At 43.4% G+C, this 14,212-nt stretch overlaps 1 protein-coding gene across 1 annotated transcript in view; it reads left to right on the plus strand.

Annotated features, from left to right (window-relative positions):
• The window catches only part of tmem178bb (transmembrane protein 178Bb), a 48,631-nt gene extending 40,141 nt beyond the window's left edge, over window positions 1–8,490 (plus strand). Inside the window, exons 3-4 of the mRNA XM_068307197.1 lie at window positions 2,883–3,020; window positions 6,987–8,490. Coding sequence (XP_068163298.1) covers window positions 2,883–3,020; window positions 6,987–7,237 — 389 coding nt within the window. The 3' untranslated portion in view covers window positions 7,238–8,490. The remainder of the gene's footprint in view (window positions 1–2,882; window positions 3,021–6,986) is intronic.
• Window positions 8,491–14,212: the final 5,722 nt, after the last annotated feature.

Below are 14,212 nucleotides of genomic sequence, written 5' to 3' on the forward strand. Positions count from 1 at the left end.
AATCCACGATGTAGTGAAGCCGGTCATCCTGAAGCATGAATATTTTGGGGTTATTCTACATCATCATCATCATCATCAGAGTTCTCTTTATGGACTACTCCTGGCCCTTGGGTGTGTAGAGTCAGTCAATCTTCTAGCGGTCAGAGGAACCCATCATTGTCCTGTCTATGTGTGTTCTGTCCAAACCAGCTATTTTGTCTATTCCCTCTCAGATTTTATTGAGTGTTCGCTTGTCGAACAATGTCTGTTTTTGTAAGGCATTTTTGTCTATAAGCAACACATATTTTAGAAGAGGAAGAAGCAGAAGAATTGCTGTCAAGTCATGAGTCTGGATTCCACACAGTAGGAGCGATTTCATGCACACAATGAAGATCTTAGTACTATATCTAGATATATCTCCCTGTCACCCACACAGTTTCAATTTGTTCCATTTTTGGAACACTGACGCCATTCTTGAGTCTAGAGCAACAGTCTACTGTTCTGTGTTCATAATCAGAGGTAAACAGAGGTCACAAGAGTTTTTGACCTTATTTTAAAAGGTGTTATTTGCAGAGAGTAAGGTCTTCTGAGCTCTGTTTGATGGTCAATGTTAAAAGCCATGGTTTCAGTTAGGGTTAGGGTTCAAGAAACAATGCAATTCTAGACGCTGTTAACACCGAAAATATCATGGTTACCTGTGAGGTGAACGGTTGTGTCAAAGGAACATCAAGAAAACACAAAGACAAGGACCTGTCGTTCTTTAGAATATTTATTCCACACAGTCCAACAGTAATGACTGGCGGCTAGCTCAATGCTAATATAATATGGAAAATCCCTTTGACGGGCTAGCGCGTTAGCATGGGTACCGCGATTAACTTTTCCATACACACAGTAAACCATCTAGCAACTCATCCCAGGTGTCTTTACATGAATCACATCCTGACAGAGATATGTTTGGCCCCAGTGACGTATGTCGCCCACGTGACCACTGAATGCGGAAGTTGCTGCAGCGCAGATTTTAAGCTTTTCTGACCAAAGGGAGGATGCTACACATATAAATTTATTTTTTCTTCTATTTTTCATCATGATGAATAACATATATGTCACTTAAAATGAACTTTACTGTCCCTTTAACTGGTCAGCATCTAAGGATGTGGTGTCCAATAGGCTGGATGTGTGGAATACCAGACGCCTCCTGTGAGCACGAGTGAATGGAGTCTTTACCCACTAGACATGGATGAGTGGGGGTAGCCAGTCGTCTGGATGATCCTGGATGCATCGACATGCCTTCACTTCCTCCCTCAACACCTCCTTATAAAAAGCCTAAATAGTGACAAACTGCGCAGCGGCGCCTCTGACACTGGTCTGCTTTAGAGGTTCTTTTCATGGTGTGGACTGCTAGGTCAGCATGTTCCTCTGTGACTGAAGAGCAAATTAATTTAGATAATGGAATAAACCGGTTCCCCGAGCGATGAGCACCAATGGTCCTATTCTTTAATCATCAGATGCGGAAGGAAATTAATATCTGCATGAACTAATATACCTAATACACACGTGAACCATAACTTCTGAATCACCAGACATCACATGGAATTGATTTTTGATTCTGATTTGGAGTATAATGCTGCATGGTTGTAGTTCAGATGCTGATCTACTTGACTGATTTGACAGCTCTATGAACAGAATCAGAATCTAAACCCGTTTCCCAACACATTCAGCATCAAGGTTCAGTCAGCTGGACGTCAAAGATGGAAGATCAACAGCAGCAACAACAGCCGACATGAGTTGGTCAATGAAGAAAAGATTCTGACCTCAGCATGAAGAGCTGATGGATGATCACGCTACTGTTATCATAGCAACCAAAGCAAGAAATAGCTCCTGCATCACTATTTCATTAACGCTGGTAATGAACTGGATACCAGTCACAAGATCTGTTGTGACTGGTGTATAATCCTTCTGTTCAGGTGAAGTTCTCAGGCATGCTGGACATACGATTGTAAAGCTATATTCATAACAAACAGTGGAGGCTAATTATTGATATCTCCTCATGAATATTAATATGCTGACTGACTGAATCAGATTTGGGGATTTTTTTCAGTGCAGGTCTAGCTCAGCCTACTGTTCTTAGTTTGGAGTTCTGTGGTTCTCAATTATATGTTGGTTTTCAGAATAAAAAAATACATGGAAAAATAAACAATTTTACGTCATTCTACAAATATTGGAATCATTAAATCACTAGTAAACTGTTAAAAGCACATAATATCATGTTACTGTACATTAAATCAGAATAAAACATATCAAATTATTAGCCCATAGCAACCCCCGTGACCCACGATGAGGAAGAAGAGCTGAAGACAAGACAGAGATGTTTTTTTCTGTATTATATTAAAAAATAAATTAAACTGTTTGTCAGCTTCAAATGCATTCATATTAACAAATATTGTTAAAATGCATCCATAAATAAAGTTCAGTAAAGAACTGGGAATGTTATCTACAGTTGAGTCTGGAGGCGAGTTAATTTAGCTCACGTCTCCTGGAACCAGTTAAAAAGGTAAACCGAGGTTTACCTATAATCATGCATTCTGAATATACATTTTAAGATTCCTGTAAATGTGTAGTACACATTTGAATGTGAGTGGATACACATGGATTGAACTCCACCCATACAGATAATGAATGGGAGTGTTAGGAGCCTGATTAATCAGACTGCCATCATGACCCCTTCAACACAGCTTCCTGTTTGCTCCTACGCTGCTGGAGGAACGTGAACAGAGTGATGTTGCTTCAGGTCCCCTCCAGGCAGCACTGGGACGTCGGGTTTGACCGTAGTGTCAAACACCAGTGTTCGTAATGCTCGTGCCGCTGCTGGGTCATTGGTAACACTTCTCTGGCTCTTTCCTCAGACTTGCGGCGAATGACGGCCGGCTTCATGGGCATGGCGGTGGCCATCATCCTGTTCGGGTGGGTCATTGGTGTGCTGGGCTGCTGCTGGGACAGAGGACTCATGCAGTACGTGGCTGGCCTCCTCTTCCTCATGGGAGGTAAGCCCACACACACACACACACACACACACACACACACACACACACACACACACACACACACACACACACACTAGACAAACCCAACTGGACTGTAGTGTTCTGCTGCCCACTAGTGGTGATGATCTGCGGTCCACTGTTCCACTTCGTTTTTCCACTCTAGCCAGTCTGAATGTCCAGGCTTGATAAAGCATGAGGAGTAAAATCCTCTGAAGCTGGAGAAATTTTGGGGATTGTTTTTACACGTGATATTGTAAAGACAGACGGGCCCAACTTCCTCACCATCAGGATTCTGATCCTAGGAGGTTAGGCTTCTTTTAAAATAATACTTCACAATACCAAGACTTTTTTCTGATGTATTAAATTCATTTTGTTTGCGTATCAACATTTATCAGAAAGATTTGTCATTTTGATTTAACATTCCTTTGAGAGCCCTCACTTTTTGACTTTCTATATAATCTCTTGTGTCTCTGCTTCAGCTCTAGCTGCAAAATACAGATTACCTTCACAACGCAAACACATTTTCAAACACATTTTTCCCCGTTTAAAGTAACTGAAACCCTCTAAATATATGAACCCCCTCCACACATTTTTATCAAACAATAGACATGCAGACTTTGCCTGTGCATAATTAATTATATATAACAGGGGAACATATGACAGGAGAGCCCATGCAGGTGGAGCTCATCTGTCAAACAAGACTCTTTCTCTGGGTAGTGGGATGAGGTGAGTTGACTTAGAAAATCTGACTGCCACCATTGACAAAAAGCTTGGGGATCTCCAATGGAGGATTTTACACGGTGCTGTGGCCGTCAACAGTTTGGTTACAAGTTTGAATCCAAATATATTGGAGAACTGTTCATTCTGTTCTCGCAGAGAAACTGTTTTTCACTGCTGTCTAGACTGTCAGAGACTTGACAATTTGTTCCTGTTTTTAGATAAAATGTTTTCCTCATTCTTTCATACTTTCTACAAACAGGTTTGAAATATGGGAGGAATCACAAAAACCAGTGGTAGATTCTAAATGTTCTTCTGGGCCAATCAAAGATGGCAATTTATCTGCGCAGGAAGAATAAGGTTGAAGGTTCGTCTGACTGCAGTGCAGAAGACATTTTAAGAAGAATGTGTCCAGCAAGGATCAGAGTGGATTTGAACTATTTCAGAGCTATGAATGATTTATATACGTTTACAAACCTATGGTGTGTCAAAGGTGTCTTACGTTCCGTGTTGAATGAAGAACTTATGTTCAGTCAGTGGTTGGTCTAATTCACATTAGACTTATGTTTCTACATTTCTTGTGGTTTGTTTTTTGAAGTGTGAGTTCCTGTTTAGATAAAAGTAACAAATATGATTGTGGAGAACGGTTAGTTGTCCACAAAAATATTGTGGGCAACTAACCGTAAATTGAGCTCATGAGATGTGATGTAATATCAACCAAAAAGGCAGCCATAGTCATTTTGCAAAAAAAGTGAAAACTGTGCTGCTCCCTGACTCTTGACCTTCTCTAAGAAAGCTGCTTTTTTTTTCCAAAATATACCAGAACCGCTCCAGTGCATTGCCTTTTCTCAGACAGACCAGAACCGCTCCAGTGCATTGCCTTTTCTCAGACAGACCAGAACCGCTCCAGTGCATTGCCTTTACTCGGCCGCTGCGCAATGTAAGGCTTTTGGCTTTTGCCGCAACAGCTTCCAGAAATCCTCCGTAGAGGCAATGCGGAAGGTTTGAGGATGTCCTAAGGAAGTTTATGAGTTTCATCGCTGTGATAATGAATTCAGAAAAAATGATTTGATAGAGTGGCACACAGTACGGTCTGATTGATGGTAAGGAATGGTACCTGGGTTGTCCTCTTTCATCCGAGGCAAAGCCCCCCTCTCTTTTCTTACCATTGCAGGAGCCCTATCTGTTGTGACAGAGACCCACTGTTTCAGATCTATGTCTGTCTTTGTTTTATTGCTGCATATATGTCCTCTTCTCTTGTGTGTGTTAGTGTTGTTACAAACAGCAAGTCCTCACAGAGCTCCTTGTCTTTGAGAAGGAACCTGACCCACACCAAAAGCTGGGCATTGTCAGTAACATCTGTAGACTCATCAAAGACAACAGATATGCACTCTGAATGGTTTCTACATGCTGTGCCAGGACATCATCCGTTAATATTTCTGATTTTCAGGTTGTTGTTGAAGCTGACATCGGGATTTGTTTGATTTTTTCACACTTCCTCTATCTCTTTTCCCTCAAATAATGTCTCAACAACAGCGTTGAACTGCTCATTGGTTATCGTTGCTTCTTGATGTAACAATTCCACTATTAATATTTTGCATCATTCGACTATTTAACATGAGTCACCCAGCATTCTGCACAAGTGTTCAAGTAATTCAATTTTAAGTTCTGTCTTTATCTGTCAAGCTTAGGTATCTCTTTGACAGAACAGGACAACTCTTTATCTGCACCAGCAGTGTTAATTGTCCATGATGGATCATCTCAAAGTGTTCATTTGGAAGAAGGTAGAGAGGTGCCCCTACCCTCAGGACCCCCTCTCTGAGTGTCCGAACAGAAAAGCAGCTTTGATTTTGTGGAGCCCAACAACAAAACCAAAGTTAAAGACTTTGCCACCAGAGAACCATTTCCAGTTGTCAACCTGTTACTGAGTACCCAGCACTGCAGTTCAATGATTTAATGGCTTCAGCTAAAATACAAACTCAACAGAACTAGAGTGTCCAAATAGGACTAAAAATAAAGGGAATTGGGAAAGTAGCCTCAAAAAAGGCTCAAACTCTCCGTGACCTGTGACGGCGGATTGAGTGGTGAAGGAAGATGGATGGATGGATGGATGGATGGATGGATGGATGGATGGATGGATGGATGGTGTTTGAGCTTTACTGTATTTCATGTGTAGCTGTAATTTGTGCCCTTCTGATTGCTCCAAAACGGAAATTAATTCTCTTCCACCAACTACTCGCCTTTAATCTTCACTAAATTTGCAGTGATGCTGAGATACAAAATAACTTATACATCCACTCCCTCATCATTTCACCTCCTCTCCTCCTTGAAGCCACTTTACCTTCTAAATGACTTGCTCATAATTACCGTGAGCTTGCATTAAAACATGCAGTTCACCTGGGGTGAAAGATGATGGTCTTTTGTTTTTACTTTGGTTGCTATGGCGGCAGAGCTCCACTGATGATGGCTTCTGGTCCTCTTGCATGAATTTAACTCAGTCAAATCAGCTTGATTAACCACGTGAACATCAGTGTTTATTCAAACACACACAAGACTTTCTGCTGAGACTAACCAACACACTGATGTGCTGTGCTGCCTCTTGGCAGTAGGTAAGTGCAAACTCTGGATTAGTGTTCTGTAACGAACAAGCAATTAAACAGTCAATTATGTTGTCTGGCAATAAAAGCTCAAAAAATCTGCTGGATCAGAGTGACAGCTGCCGGGATGAGGCAGCTTCTAGCACCATAACAAACCCTCCGTTTCAGCTGAGTGGCAGAGGACCGAGTCTTTAGCAGGGTACCAGGACTGACAGGCTGTTTCATTCTCCTGGCTGTCTACCATTTCCTTCTAAGGCCCTCTGATGGGCAATTAAACAGTAAAGCAGAGAAACAGACAAAAACAAAACCTACTTCAGTCTGATTCAAACTGTAGAGTGATGAGGCAGGAGTCGTTTGAACCAGTTCACACCTGGCATCGACATCTACCCTCAGACAGCTGAGCACGAGGGGATGGTGGTTAGACAGTTGTGGAACACCTGTTAGACCATGTTACCATGACAGCAGAGACCAAGCATTGCATTCATATAATAGTGAAGTGTCACAGTGTCGATGAACCCTGCTGGAGTTTTGACCACGTCAAGCTTCTGTCTGTGTGTTGTGTGTGCAGCCATGGGGGTGACTGAACATACAGCAGGTGGGTAGGGATGCCACTGGGTTCTTCCTGCTTCAGCATGTCCTTTTCTCGTTTCAGGAACCTTCTGCATCATCTCCCTCTGCACCTGCGTTGCTGGCATCAACTTTGAGCTGTCCCGTTACCCACGCTACCTTTACGGCCTGCCAGACGACATTGGCCACGGCTATGGCTGGTCCATGTTCTGTGCATGGGGAGGCCTTGGCCTTACCCTCATTGCTGGCTTCTTCTGCACCCTGGCTCCCTCAGTCCAGCCCATACCACGATCTACCTGCCCCAAGTCCAGACAGGAGAATGGCACCGTCTGCTAAAGAGTAGTCGACCAACAACACACAGAATACTGGCTCCATGTCTTCATCCATCATTCACCTCTAGTTTATCCTGGATATAGAGTTTTTTATTTGTATGATAAAAAATATGGAAGTCTTAATGATCTTCCATTTGAAAATATGAATAAAAACAAAAAATGTAAGAACTGATGAAATATTATTGAAATGTCATGTTGTGCTTGATATGTTGTACTGAAATGGACCCTAATGTTTGGAAGGAATTTCCTTGAAACACTGGAGGACTAAATGTTGGTGAGTGATTCTTAAAAGAGAAGGGAATTGTGTCGGTGAACTGATGCTGAAAAGTTAACTGGAGTAAAGAATCAGGTGGATCAGATCCACATATGGTCGACATTTCTTGGAAACTCCTGTGGAATCATTCACTAAGACTCATGAACTCATGTGACTCACCGAGCTGGAGTTCGGGTTCAGGTTCAGGTTCGAGTGACTCCTGTCACTTTGACACGCAGCGAAGACAAGATCTAGAAGCTCCAATTTTGTACATTACTGTATAGAATATTCCAGGTAAAAGACCGCCAGGAACTTTCATGTTGGACCTTTTCTTCTCACGAAGGGAATTCCATCTGTCCATGTAGGGTTTTACACGCACACTCCATATTTAGTGTAGTTTCCTTTGTATTGTGTCCATCCTCTTCTGAAAGAATTGTCCCCTGAGACTCCCTCAGAGCAAATGTGCCGTTTGATTTTTCCATTCCAGTCACAGGAGATAATGTGTGTATGGGTGTGTATAATTCTGAGGAGGCCTCTTCAGGTGGAAACGCTAATGATAATGACAAAGAAGACAGAAGTGCTGATGAAAACCACAGAGAGACAAATGACCCAACTGACTGCTGCCTTATTGGAACTGACAGAGTTGTAGAGTTCAGCTTAGTGCTGTCCTGCCCTGCACATCACTGGAGGCTGAAATCATTCGTGTCATAATGACACACGGCAGCTTTTCATCCTGAAGTCCATGAAGATTTGCTGTTTCTCACCAGTTCAGCAGGACTTCCTTTTTGTTTTGGCTGTTGAATGCTGCTAGCAGCTAAATTTGCTGCTACTAAAAGTTAGACCCCCGTCTCGTCTTGCCGCATCACTCCTTTTCTACTTTGATGCAACACTATCATACATTCATATCAGCCTCAGACATGAGAACAATGACCCTGTCTTTGTACCTTTTATACAAATGGTGGGAACGTCTGTGTAACAGAGCCTGTGAATAGTCTGCAGCAGGCTGGCGAATAGATGCGTATGAAGATATGAAACACATCATCCAGCAAAAAAAAAACTGTGTGCTTAAATTAACAAGTTCTAATATCACTGCCACATCATGTAGTGTGTATTCCATTAAATTAATGTGTAAATAAGTAAATAAAAATGAACAGAAATGTCACACCAAGTAGTACTTTATATCCTATCAGGAAGACAAACCAGTTAGAACCAGCCTCAGCTTCAGAATCCCTTCAAGGAACAAAGGCTCAGAACCACATGGAGCTCCACAACCTTCTGTGATGATGATAACATGTTCCAGCTATGAAGAGGTTCCGTCGTCCATAAATGTTATGTTCATTCAAGTGGTCGAGATGTGTATAAAGGTTATTCTGTAGAAGCCCAAGAGGTGGAACCTGCTTCAGACTGATCCACTATGAAAGGAAACTAGAGCTGTTATAACGACAGAAAGACCTCAGACAGGATCGGATCTCTGATGGGTACTGTATACTGATGAGTTCTAATCCGAGTGTAGAAAATCAGTTAGAACATGTACAATATATCAATCCCTCACAGTGGAAGATGTCTCATAATAAAGACAGGCAAAATAATTGAATTGAATAATTTAAAGTTTAAATACATAATCAAATATACTGTATATCAAACACATGAAGGTCTATATGTTTTCATTTGTCGTTTTGCAGTTTATTTCAGTTTATTTTATTGGAACGGAATTTCTTTAAGTTCTAACTGTGGTTATTGAAGGTTTAGGGTTAGGGGTAAGAGTAAGGGTTAGGATTAGGGTTAGGGTTAGGCCCCTGCTCCACCTCTGGTTCCAGCAGTGTTGAAGCACAGCGTTATTGTCAATTGTCAAGGTGCAACAAATCATGATGAATATACAGACTTGACATGAAGCATGCATAATGGAGGACGACAATAATACAGTTAATACTACAGTAGGACCAAATATAGCAGGTGGTTGTGAAGTCAGAGAGAGACCTCAGTAAACCAGAGCTGAGCGGTACACGATGTAAGCATCGATGGAAACACATGAGTAATCCACAATCAAAGCTGAACTGGGACTTGTTCAAGAATAATTACAACCTGGGTCTTGTTTTCTAAGTCCTCAGCTCAATGGCATCACTGAGGACCAAAAGGGGGTTTTGGGACATGCTGGTAATATAGGCGTTCAATTACTACTATCAGAAACTATCTAGAGTGAGACCAGCCCAATGATCCAACAAAAAATGATGCTATCTGTCACATCTACTGCGAGCTGATACAATACTCTGTCTGAAAATAAAAGAAGAAGCAAGTGCTGGTGGGTTGGATGGCCTAATTCCAGATTGTCCCTGATCTCATAGCTTAACTTCAACATCAGATCAAGTCTAAAGTCACAGAAATGAGATTCAAATGGTAAGAAACTATTTTCAACTGTTTTATTAGCTGTTCTCATTCAACACAGTGGTTTGCACTCAAGTTCCATATTATGCATATCAATGGACTTCTCCCTCTTTAACAGTGGATTGAATTGACCTTACACACATAATATACCAATAATTCAGAGGCAGGGAAAAAGATGAAATTCATTCATTATCAGAACTGCTTTATCCACCGTGGCAGGTCACTGGGAGCTGGAGCCGATCCGAGCTGTCTTAGGGCTTGAGGCAGGGCAAACTCTGGGCACGGCGCCACTGCGCCAGAAAAAATACATATAAAAGTTGCATTAAAAAAAATGCTTACATTACGCAGATTTTTAAAATTGTGTTTTATACAATTAAAAATTCAAATAAAATACTGTGTATCGAAATCGCCTCTCTCTAAGGCAAAGGTCATTCGTGCGCGAACGCCATATTTTTTCCTCACACGCTGAAAAGTGATATTGAAGAGTTAGCCTGCATGTCCTTTTGCAAACAAAAACATGGCGGAAAAGCAAAAAAGGACATACTATCGTCACAGTAATTGAGAAGAAGAGTTCTTTTTCGTGATATGCATGTTCAATTTGTCAAAAGTTTTACGTTGGATGCCCTTCCTGACACGGGATCAGCTGGAGGAGAAGCTACAGAGGTGGAGATTTGTCCTGGAAAGGAGAGAAATGAAGGTTAGCCGCAGTAAGCATTGTGTTTTTGTAGATCTGGAGAAAGCTGATGACAGGGTGTCCACAGAGGAACTGTGGTATTGTATGAGGAAGTCTGGAGTGGCAGAGAAGTATGTTAGAGCGGTGCAGGACATGTATGAGGACTGTAAGACAGTGGTGAGGTGTGTGTAGGTGTGACAGAGGAGTTCAAGGTGGAGGTGGGACTGCATCAGCGATCAGCTCTGAGCCCCTTCTTGTTGCTATGGTGATGGACAGGCTGACAGACGAGGTTAGACAGGAATCTCCATGGATTATGATGTTTGCAGATGACATTGTGATAAGCAGTGAGAGCAGGGAACAGGTGGAGGAGAAGCTAGAGAGCTAAGGTGACCTGTAAGAGTGGTGGTAGGAACACACATGTATATTACATCTTGTGTAGACGGTGTAATCTGAAGATCAGTGACTGCAAAGTAATGGTAGGCGAGAGTGTAGCCAAACAGCATAGGATGGTGGTGTGTAGGATGACTCTGGTGGTGAGGAAGATGAAGAGGGAAAAGGCAGACCAGAAGCTGAAATGGTGGAAGCTGAAAAAGGAATCAATGAAGTTTCAATCAAGTTTTATTTATATAGCTCTTAATCATGGCAGCAGACATTTCAAAGCGCTTTAACAGACAGAAACCCAACTGAACCCTCCAGAGCAAGCATAAGTGACAGTGGCGGGGAAAAACTCCCTCCATGAGGAAGAAACTCCGGGCAGGACCCAGACTCTTTTGGGCGGCCATCCGCCTCGACCGGTTGGGTGGAAAAGAAATCAAAGGAAGATAAGAACAGCATCAGAGAGAGAGACAGAGAGAGAGTGACAGATAGGCCAGATAGAGGCAGTATCAATATGGTTAAGGTTGCTAAAGTCAAGGCACAATTACAGCTGTGTGGATGACTGTATGGAGGAAGGAGGAAGAAAGGAAGCAGGACCCCAGCCGATGGATAGTTGAGGGATGGTACAGGTGGGCTGGGAGGAGAAGGTCCACAGCACATGGAGATATGGGGGTGATACTGGTGGGCTCGGAGGTGCAGGTCCACAGAGGAAGGTCCACTGCGGCTGGGCGGATGAGGGGTGGAACAGTAAGATGACACCAAGGAAGAAAGGCAGCAGGACCCCAGTTGATGGTTAGGTGAGTGGTGATACTGTTGTTTGGGAGGTGTAGGTCCACAGCAGATGGTCCACAGCGGATGGGTGGATGAGGGGTGGAACAGTATGGTGGCGCGGAGGAAAAAGGAAGCCGGACCCCAGCCGACGATTAGGTTAGGGGTGGTACTGGTGGGATGGGAAGAGCAGGTCCATAGCAGATGGGCGGATGAGGGGTGAACCTGAGAAAAAACCTGGGAGAACATAGAGCACAGAGACTCCAGGGAAGAAGTTTAGTTAGTAGGGTGTGATTGCAGACTTGGAAAGTGAGGTCAGAGAGGAGGAGGAGTAACAGAGATGGTTGGAGAGAAGGGGGAGGAGAGAGGAACTCAGTGAGTCTGGATGTTGAGTCTCCAGCAGTGTAGGTCTATATGAAAATAAACGTAGTAACCTAAGTTGCCATTAATTGTAAAATTTATGAAAAAGAAAAGTTTTAAGTCTAGTCTTAAATAGTGAGAGGGTGTCTGCCCCCCAAACTGAGGTAGGGAGGTGGTTCCACAATAGAGGGGCTTGATAGCAAAAGGCTCTAGCCCCCGTCCTACTTTTATAAATTCTAGGAACCACTAGTAGGCCGGTATGTTGAGAGCGTAATGCTCTAGATGGATTATAAGGAACTAAAAGTTCCTTCAGGAAGAGTGTTGCAGGACTTTTAGGAAGGAGTTAAGACAGGCTCTGGGTGGTCAGGAGGTGCTTCCAGATGACTGAAAAACTACAGCTAATGTGATCAGGGAGACAGGTAGGAGAGTACTTGGTGTGTCATCTGGAAGGAAAGTAGGTAAGGAGACTTGGTGGTGGAATAAGGAGGTACAGGAGTGTATACAGAGAAAGAGGTTAGCTAAGAAGAAGTGGGACACTGAGAGGACTGAGGAGAGTAGACAGGAGTACAGGGAGATGCAGCGTAAGGTGAAGGTAGAGGTAGCAAAGGCCAAACAAGGGGCTTATGATGACTTGTATGCTAGGTTGGACAGTAAGAGAGACTGATCTATACAGGTTGGCAAGACAGAGAGACAGAGAAGGGAAGGACGTGCAGCAGACTAAGGACAGGGATGGAAGTCTATTGACAGGTGCCAGTAGTGTGATGGGAAGATGGAAATAGTACTTTGAAGAGTTGATGAACAAGGAAAATGATAGAGAACAAAGACTAGAAGAGGTGACTGTTGTGGACCAGGAAGTAGCAAAGATTAGTCAGGATGGAGTGAGGAGGGCACTGAAGAGGATGAAGAGTGGAAAGACAGTAAGTCCTGGTGATTTACCTGTGGAGGTATTGAAGTCTTGGAGAGTATTGGAGAGGTGGCAGTGGTTTCTGACTGGGTTGTTCAACAGGATCTTAGATGGTGAGAAGATGCCTGAGTATTTGCTCTGAGGATTATTGAGAGTACAGAGGAGGCCAGAGGGAGCTGCATTGTGTTTTTGTAGATCTGGAGAAAGCTGATGACAGGGTGTCCAGAGAGGAACTGTGGTATTGTATGAGGAAGTCTGGAGTGGCAGAGAAGTATGTTAGAGCGGTGCAGGACATGTATGAGGACTGTAAGACAGTGGTGAGGTGTGCTTTAAGTGTGACAGAGGAGTTCAAGGTGGAGGTGGGACTGCATCAGGGATCAGCTCTGGGCCCCTTCTTGTTGCTATGGTGATGGACAGGCTGACAGACGAGGTTAGACAGGAATCTCCATGGACTATGATGTTTGCAGAGACATTGTGATCTGCAGTGAGAGCAGGGAACAGGTGGAGGAGAAGCTAGAGGTGGAGGTTTGTCCTGGAAAGGAGAGGAATGAAGGTTAGCCGCAGTAAGACAGAGTACATGTGTGTGAATGAGAGGGACCCAAGTGGAAGAGTGAGGTTACAGGGAGAAGAGATCAAGAAGGTGGAGGATTTGAAGTACGTAGGCTCAACAGTCCAGAGCAATGGAGAGTGTGGAAAAGAGGTGAAGAAGCGTGTCCAGGCAGGATGGAACGGGTGGAGGAAAGTGTCAGGTGTGATGTGTGATAGAAGAGTTTCAGCTAAAATGAAAGGAAAGGTGTACAAAACTGTGGTGAGACCAGCGATGTTGTTTGGTCTAGAGACAGTGTCCCTGAGGAAAAGACAGGAGACAGAGCTGGAGGTAGCAGAGATGAAGATGCTGAGGTTCTCTCTGGCAGTGACCAGGATGGATAGGATCAGGAATGAGTACATCAGAGGGACAGCACCAGCTGCTCGCTGCTGTTAGCAACCTGAGCAGCTAGCGGTCCAATGAGTCCTGTTGCCGTTGCTTACGTTTGCTCTGGAGGGTTCTGTTGGAGTTTTTTTTGTCTGTTTAAGCACTTTGAAATGTCTTTAGACGTCATAAAGCGCTATATAAATAAAAGTTGGTTGAGTCTGACTCAGGGGGCGGAGCCAGAGGAGGAGGGGCGAGGAGGATGAGTATGTAGAGTGGAGGATGAAGACGAGTGTCTGTCAGTGGGACGATGACCTAATGAAGCAACAGCCAGGACTAAAACATCAGGGGTCG

This window comes from Antennarius striatus, chromosome 22 (genome assembly GCF_040054535.1).
Source record: "Antennarius striatus isolate MH-2024 chromosome 22, ASM4005453v1, whole genome shotgun sequence".
Taxonomy (NCBI): Eukaryota; Metazoa; Chordata; class Actinopteri; order Lophiiformes; family Antennariidae; genus Antennarius; species Antennarius striatus.